The 8774-nt window shown below is 33.1% G+C and overlaps 3 protein-coding genes across 3 annotated transcripts; 2 read left to right on the top strand and 1 right to left on the bottom strand.

The window, feature by feature from the left end:
• Positions 1-1508: 1508 nt before the first annotated feature.
• PHYBLDRAFT_170427 (C2H2-type zinc finger transcription factor) lies at positions 1509-2476 on the top strand (the record flags this gene model as incomplete). The annotated part of the gene is made up of 4 exons (XM_018436343.1): positions 1509-1674; positions 1751-1789; positions 1902-2033; positions 2163-2476. The coding sequence occupies 4 exons, from the start codon at positions 1509-1511 to the stop codon at positions 2474-2476; spliced, it is 651 nt and encodes a 216-aa protein (XP_018289810.1).
• Positions 2477-3415: 939 nt separating this feature from the next.
• PHYBLDRAFT_170426 (hypothetical protein) lies at positions 3416-4672 on the top strand (the record flags this gene model as incomplete). The annotated part of the gene is made up of 2 exons (XM_018436342.1): positions 3416-3763; positions 3815-4672. The coding sequence occupies 2 exons, from the start codon at positions 3416-3418 to the stop codon at positions 4670-4672; spliced, it is 1206 nt and encodes a 401-aa protein (XP_018289809.1).
• A 140-nt stretch (positions 4673-4812) lies between these two features.
• On the bottom strand, positions 4813-5941 carry PHYBLDRAFT_147528 (hypothetical protein; the record flags this gene model as incomplete). The annotated part of the gene is made up of 5 exons (XM_018431885.1): positions 4813-4974; positions 5042-5227; positions 5299-5339; positions 5409-5604; positions 5663-5941. 5 exons carry the CDS (start codon positions 5939-5941, stop codon positions 4813-4815), a joined length of 864 nt encoding a protein of 287 aa, XP_018289808.1.
• Positions 5942-8774: the final 2833 nt, after the last annotated feature.

Here is an 8774-nt window from a genome sequence, read left to right as displayed (position 1 = left end):
GTCACAACATTGGTTAATAAAAAAGGAAAATGAATTGATATAACATTGAGGGCACAGTTAAAAGGAATAACTAATTGGCTATCTGACTTAAGGATTTGCATCTACAATATCAAACTCTGACATGGTGATCAGAATCAGAAGTTATAAGCAACCAGTAATGATTGACTTTTTAGGATAAAAGATCTTGACTTTGCTAATTAGTCTTTCGTCTATGCTTTAGATATTAAAATGACAAATATACTTATAGACATATCACTGGATAGTCACCATCTAAGACATATTATAATAGTTATTTTTTTATGATATATTTTTCTTATATACAAAAAAATTGAACTTCAATAGATTTCTTCAAGACCTAAAAAGTATTATCAGAAATGTCAAAATTGAATATATTATTGGTTTACTTTGTAAAGAAACTGTTTATTAACAAAGTAAACTGAAAATATATTCAGTTCTGGCATTTATAACAACACTGTTTAGATCCTAAAAAAATGCAATGTTTGAATTTAATAGTAGAGGAAGAGAAATATAAGCCCTTGATTATTCATTTTATATGGCAGACTGAGATAATCATTCTGCTAATATAATAATACTATATAGTACCTGATATTTGAAACATATTTTGTTGTAAGTATATGACACTGTAACTGCATGAGATTCAATATTTGGGATTTTTCTTAAGTTTGCAAACATTTAATTTTATTTTCTTATATTAGTATTTGAAATATAAAAATTGTCCCAAAATTTAAAATTTCTGGTTTAAAAGAAAATACACCAAAGCTAAAAAACAACAATTGTTTTGTATAAATAGTCAAGAATTACATTTGTTATATTTTTAAAAGAAAACAAAAGAAAACAAAGTTCAGATAAAAATTATAATGAGACTTTGTTTATTAATAAAAAGAGAGATAATTCTCTATTGCTATTTGGTATATAAGTTTATATTGATATTATGTTTGTATTTGAGATAATAATCACTGGAAAAACCGCCCTGATTAACAATGTGGCCAGGTTGGTAAACACATGTGTAGAAATAGTGATTTTTTTCAACTCAGTGTGTTTTTTGAAGTTCAGGTCAAAGATATAGTTTTAGTTGGTTTCATTGGCTAACAGAATTTTAGAATATCAGTCTGGTATGGAAGGCTAAATTCACATACAGAGACCTATCATAATTCTCATTCTACCACCCCTTTTTTTTTATTCCTACTATTTTCTGGATTTACTCTCGCAATAATCTATTTATAAACTCATAGTAGAAAAATATATGTCTTTTACACACAACAAGCATTCTTGAAAACATTTGAATAAAGACTATGAATTGATAATATCATAATTGTCATGTCTCTTTCTATATTTAATAATATAGAAAAGAACTTGTTAGAAGAATTTAATTAAACAACCATAAAATATAATGCTTTTTTTTACTATAAAGTTGGTGCAAATAAAGTATATTTTAAGCTTGTTCCTCTTTTTATTTTCAATAAATCACATCAAACAAAACACATAAAATGCCTTCTATCCCCCACTGCCATAATGTTGTCTGCCGTTGTGCTCAATGTAGCAGAAATTCACAGGGATACTCATTGGTGACAAGCAAAACCGCTGAGCGCCATATTAGAAAAGATGAGCTTGAGAGAATAGAGAGACTGGATATAGCTGAAAGATTGGCAAATAGTATGTTATATTCAGGGTTTATTTTTCGATTACTGAGTAATAACTTCTTTATTTTTTTAATTTTAATGAAACACAGCTGTGCAAGAAGAACAAATGATGGACGTTGATACCCAATGTAAGAAAAGAAAAGAAAAAAATATATTTGAAAACCAGTAGAGACAATAAGCTAAACTAATCTATATTTGTATATATCCCGACCTGTCAATCTGAATCCATCAAAAAAATAGACAATCAGGCCAACTCACCTGATTCAAATGCCACCATGATGGCTGACAATGTCTCGGTAGACGATGAGATCAGCGAGGTCAATGGCAATGACTCTGATATTGAAAGAGACATGAACTCTGACTCTGGCAGTGGTGAAGAAGAAGGTGTCGAGACAGACGTTGAAGAGTTTGTTAATGAAGATCAGTCATAAATGATTTTGTTTTCTTAAAAACAGACCTAAAGAAAATTTGTTCTAATTTATATTTGTTAATTTTAAATAGACCCATTTGATGCTCCTAACATGTCTGAAAACCCTGTCTATCAGTTCATTGCTACCTTTGCCGTTCTTTTTATCTCGTGTTATGTTGTTAACAAAGGTGCCGCCATATTGATTGAATTTATCAATCAGTTACTCAAGATCTATGGCAAAGATTTCCAATTACTAACAAGTCTTATTGGCCTGCAAAGAATGACTGGTTTTTCCAATTACGCCAATGGTATCAAGAAGTCTGTTGTATGTGAAGACTGCCACAAGGTTTACAAACAAGATGTGCCTCTCCCTACTCATTGCGACTTCAAAAAGCATGGTTCTTGATCAGCATGCAATTATGAATTGATGAAGGTTTCATCTTCTGGTGCCATGGTAGCCAAGCGATCATACGTCTACAACTCTATCCAGAGATCATTACAAGTTTTCTTTCTTCGTTCTGGGTTCGAGCAAAAAATCAGACAATGGAACAAAGAGCTTAAGGTCGTAAATACACTATGCGACGTCTATGATAGTGCTATGTGGAAGGAGCTAAAGGACCAAAGTGGCGTATCGTTTGTGGATGAACCTCGTTCATTGATGCTAACAATGAACATCGACTGGTTCCAGCCATTTGATGGCGTTACATATTCAACTGGAGCTATCTACCTTGCGATAAATAACTTGCCTTGTGAGGAAAGATTTAAGCCTGAAAATGTCATCCTTGTTGGTTTGATGCCTGGTCCTAAGGAGCCAAAGACCGAAGAGATCAACCACTATTTAAAGCCAATAGTCCATGAATTGCTGCAGTTGTTTACGGGGATAACCATCCCGACCTTTGAGTGCCCAGCTGGTGTTAATGTACGTGCCGCGTTACATATGGTTGCCTGTGACATCCCCGCTGCCAGGAAGACCAGTGGATTCACCACCCACAACAGTACTTGTGCATGCCCCAGATGTGTGAGGCAGTTTACCAGGTTACCAAGCACCAATCAGGTCGACTTCAGTGGGTTCGACTATTCGACATGGAAAATCCGTAGCAGTCTGGAAAACAGGTTGCATGCTGAGGAGTGGAAGAGTGCCAGTATGCCCTCAGAAAGGCATCAGTTGGAAATCGAAAATGGTGTTCGATGGTCGCAGCTGCATTGCCTTGGATACTTTGATCTAGTACATGGAACGATCATCAATCCCATGCATAATTTATTCCTGGGGACACCAAAGAGAATGATGGAGTGGTAGATAAAAGAAGGACTGATAGACAATAGATAGCTAGCTACGATGCAAACAATGGCAGAGACAATGGTGGTGCCAATGGATTACGTGGTGTTGAAATCGAAGATTGGAAAGGGCTTTCCATACATGAAAGCTGATGAATGGAAGTCCTGGGTGCTAGTGTATTCACCTATCTTGTTGAAGGCCGTCCTGCCAATTGAAATGTTCAGAAATTGGATCAGTTTTGTTGACGCCTGCCACCAATTAGTAAAGCCAAGCATCACATTCTCTGACATTGACAACGGCCATAAATTTCTTCAAGAATTCTGTACTGAGTGCCAGCGTATTTACACTCCAACTATTCTCACCTGTAACATGCATTTACATCTCCATCTTCGCGAGACCATCTGTGATTTTGGACCAGTATATGGATATTGGCTCTTCGGGTTTGAGTGATATAATGGTCTGCTAAAGAACGTGAATACGAACAGAAAAGATTTTTTTGAGGTTACATACATGAATAGTTTCGTCCAAGATACATTCAAAGGTGATTTTGTTCATGCTGCTCTCACATGCCCAAGCCAAGTACCGTTTCTTCCTCTTCTCGCCAAGCTTACTGCCACAGCTCAACCCTCCACTTCAAAAAATACAATAACTTTTCCCCAGCGCCCGTTCAGACTATCAGCCTTCATCCAAGCATACTCAAACCCTTCTCTTCCAGTTCTTGGCAATGAACCTCTTCCTCCATCCGCATTTCCTCTCCATATTGAACCCCCATCAGCAATGAGTGATGTCGACTATCCTCATTTGCTTGATTACTATAAAGTCGCATACTGCATGCCAAATCTTGAAGGTTACCAGCATCCCTCCTCTCCATTCTCCTTTGTCAACAACCAAATCATAAAGTTGAAATCAATCAATTTGCTTGGTCAGGTTTACAAAGGCTGCAAATATACTTCTGGTTGCAGCTCATTTGTTCAATCTCTGTTCCTTGGAAGTCAAGGCAATAATCGGTTGGCATACACTGGCCAAATTCAGTATCTGTTCTTGCACTCTTTCACTCCATCAGTAGACAACACAGAGCTCCAAACACGTGTCATTTATCAAGATAAACACGTGTTTGCGTTTGTTAAGTGGTTCCAGATTGAGCATGACCGTTCAAGAGAGTTGGAAAGTGTTGACATCTGCAGTGCAGATTTTATTGCATGTGATTTTGAATCCATCTTGCCAGTACATCGAATATCATCAGTTGTTGCAACATGTGATTATAAAACCAGCACAAATAATAAGAAAATACTTGTCAACGCTTTACCACACAAACAATACAATTAATATTTAATACATTTCTTTTTTAATAAAAAATTTCAATACATAAGCTAATGTAGTCTTATTATATATATTGCGAACAATACATATGTGTTAAGAAATTTTGATAGTAAAAGAAAAAAAAAATGACAAAAAATGAGTTTTATTTATGACCCATATTTAAGAGCCCATTGAGGTAGAGCAGGATCTAAATCAATTGGGACTGTTGATTCCACTGTTCTACCATAAACTCTCTTAAGCAGTTGGTGGGAATTTGCACCCAATTGCTTAACAACAAACGAGTCAACCTCCGTAATGAATTTGTTAAGCTAAGTAATAAACATATATTAACATTCAGCTTGGTATCATTCAAAAAAGAAAACTGTTAGGTTTTACCTCGTCACTTCTCCAACTTGGGCGAGCAACACGAATCTCATTTCTTGGCTGAGAGGGGGACATATCATCGTCTGATTCGCCTTCAGACATGACCGACTTTTGGATCAGTCCAGAGCAGTTTCGGCCCATCTTGAGATCAATGTCAGCCTTGTAAGCATCATAAGCAAGGTGATGGCGAGTGTAGTTCTAAAGGAAAAAGACAATACAATTAATATTCTAATTGTTATTATTTAGCATAAATTGAAAATATAGTTTACATCAGTTTCACGGCCAGATCTTCTTGAATTAGTATTCAAGGCTCATCTTGTTTCCGGAAGTTCCCTTTGCTGGCGACGTCTACTACAGAAGTTTGTATATATACACTTACGAAGGTCGCGTGTCCTCATATCAGTGCCAGCAAACTTCTTTTCCAAGTAATACAAGAGTTGTTTGACTAACTCTCTATTTGGAGAGCGATCAAAATGAACATCAACTGTCCACTTTGGTTTTATGGCGTTTGCTTGGATTTCTGCCTGGTCTCTTGATTTTAGCTTTGGGTTCCACATATAACCATGAATGTATCCCTATTATATTTTAATTAGCAACAAGATTGGCAAGTGTCTTTTGTATCTTTATACTTACAAATACAGCGTTAGTATCACTTGATTCGGTGATGGGAAGGGCAGCAGAAGTGGATGCAACACTAGTGAGCACATGCGCAGATGCTGGGAGGGCAGACAAGGCATCAATGCCATTAATGGCGGTTGCATTACCGGTGATCACTACACCGATTCTTGTATCCATCAATGTGATCTTATCCTTCATGGCCTTCATCTCTTCTTTCATCGCATTCAAAGCTTGTAGCAACTGGACATCAGTGCTAGCAAGAGAAGGAGCGAGTCTGCAGTTGGGGGTAGGCATTATCTGTAATACATTATAATATTTTCAATTGTTAATATTAGTTCTTTTTCTTTTTTATTCTCTTTTGTAAGAGACAATCCATCTATTATGTTATGTAAATTACAATAAATTCGCAACATAGATTTGTTGAGATGATATAATCAAGAGTGAGTGACATTGAATTGCAAGTAGAAATATTAAGTATTTATAGGCGGTAGTGATGCTTCAGGAACACTTCAAAGACAACTTCTTGAAACACTGAGATGCAAATCGGCCTTGATACATTTTTTGGCCTCAATTGATCATCTCTTTTCAGTTTTTTTTTGCTATCGTTTATTGGATAAGCTTTTCGGTATTTTGTTTCAAATGCGAAAAAAAAATTTACGTCTTTTTCTTTCTTCTTTTCTGCTCCTTTCCTCTTTTCCAACGTTTGTCATTATTATATTAGTGGCTTTTTTTTGGTAACATACTTCTTTATTAAATACTTTTTTATAAACAATAAAAATTAATACATTCTTTTATTATCATAATAGATACTCATTTGCTCTCATTTAAATGCATTCATTTCACAATCACTGTCCAGATTAACAAAGGTCAATATTATATTTTGCGAAATTGACATCTATAAAAATCCTTCTGACTTGTTTTTTTTATTACAGACTTGATCATCAAGAATAACTGCTACAAATGAATTTGGTTAAAAACATCAAGGTAGTATATATATATATATTATTTTGACATGTATCTTACTAAAATGAAGTCTTATTATAGATGAACACTGTTGATCCTGTCTTTGATTTCCCTTACATTATACAGCTGGAAATGACATTACATGGTAAGGATCACTACTTTATTTTTTATTTTAGTTATATTAATATTATAATGTGTTAACATAAAATATTATTATTTTTCACTAGAGTTCTATCAAGTGTTTACAAAGACAATCTATCTCTGTTAATATATATTCTTGCTACTGGTATGTAAATTATTTATTATTTTATTTGATTCACAAAAATTAATGTTTTTCGTTGTTTTTATAGTGAAAGATATTATAAGGAATGCCATGGATTATCAATATTGACATCTATTTTTTGCTCGCTCTTTTCCAATATTTACAATGTAAGTATAAAAGTGTACGCAAAATATAAAAGCATACTACATTAAATGTAGTACCCAGCACACATAGCTAATAATTTTTTCTATGCTTCTTAAAGACTGTTGTATTTCAACAAACAGTCTGCTTTCTTTTTATATTTTCAGGTATTTCTTTTCTGTAGATAATTATTCTATTCAAACAGTATCAAGCAGACCAGTAGAAGCAATAACGGATATCCAATAAATCAATACTATAAGATTGTTATAGTTCTAGAAACATTCTGTTCTTTCCAAATAAATACTATTATAAACTTTTACCAATAAAACAATTTCTGAAATTAAAATAAAAACGATTGAACTATACTATGGTTCAGAATCCAAAGAATTGCTCAAGTATTGAATTTAATTGGATATAAAAGATAACGAAGAGGTGTAATGTTGAACTATACTACTGTGTCAAGATCGAAAATAAATATATTATCCACCTTTAAAGCTCCATATAAAACATATAAAAATAAAACCTTGGTTTCAAAAAACTCTTTTCAATATCCCAAGTCAGATCAGCACACCGAAAGTGCTAAAGAACTATATCCCCATCATTTTTATTTGACCCCACACATGTGTATAGCTGGTCATGGCACATGGTGCTAAGACGAACTTGTTACATGGTGATATGTATCTGGACTCAATATTAAACCTCATCTTGACACCTGAGTAACTACGCCTTTACACATACGTATGTCAGGTCATTTTTCCAGTGAATATGAGTATATCATATGATGTCAATTGTTTTATATCATAGATAATATATTATTAAGCTATTACTCATACTCTTATTTGAGTGATTAGCGATATTGACTAAGGTGTATAATCTTGTTATTGATATATTTTTTATTTAATGATAGTGTGAAAAATAAAGTATAATAAATATTAATTACTTATTCAATATGTCTTTATCTTATTATTTGTGTACTATATTTGAATTTACAATTATGTTAGATACAATAATATTTAATAAAAATTATCTTTATTTTTATTCAAAAACTATTTTATAAACTTGACAATCTCCAGTGAAATTAATTCTACAACTTAGTTACAAGTGCTAGAAAACAAACATCAGATTGAAACTTGATACTTTTACTATAACACAGTTAAAAAGTTAAACCTTCTGGGAATTAAAACATATACATAAAATCAAAGAGAGAATAAAAAATGTTATTTATTAATATGAATTGAATTGTTTTATATAGTCTTCTAAACTAATACTATGTATTATTCACAGTAGTTTATATATTATTTAATTAAAGAAAGGGTTATTCTACTGTGAGTAATGCTCAGAAAGATGTTACTGCATATAAAGAGATACTGTAGTTAACTACTTTCAGATTTTACAGATTTATCAAAATAATGTCTGAAAACTTTGTCAAGTCTCAATCTGGTATTTCTTTTCTGGTATTTGTAACTAAGTTGCAGAATCAATACCACTGGGGATCGTCAAGTTTTAAGAATAGTTTTTTTGATAAGAATAAAGATGCTTTTTATTAAATATATTTCCTGACTATTTATACAAAATGATAATTGATTTCTGGCTAAAAGAATAGCTATGATAATATGTCTTAGATGCCTGTTGTCCAGTAATATCTTCTACAAGTATATTCACTATCTTAAACATCTAAAACATATACAAGAGATCAATTGGCAATGTCAAGATCTTTTATCCTAAAAAGTTAACCATTACTAGTTGCTGTAACTTCTGATT

The sequence above is a fragment of the Phycomyces blakesleeanus genome, assembly GCF_001638985.1.
Source record: "Phycomyces blakesleeanus NRRL 1555(-) unplaced genomic scaffold PHYBLscaffold_15, whole genome shotgun sequence".
NCBI classification, from domain to species: Eukaryota; Fungi; Mucoromycota; class Mucoromycetes; order Mucorales; family Phycomycetaceae; genus Phycomyces; species Phycomyces blakesleeanus.
This window is presented reverse-complemented; position numbering and strand designations above follow the sequence as displayed.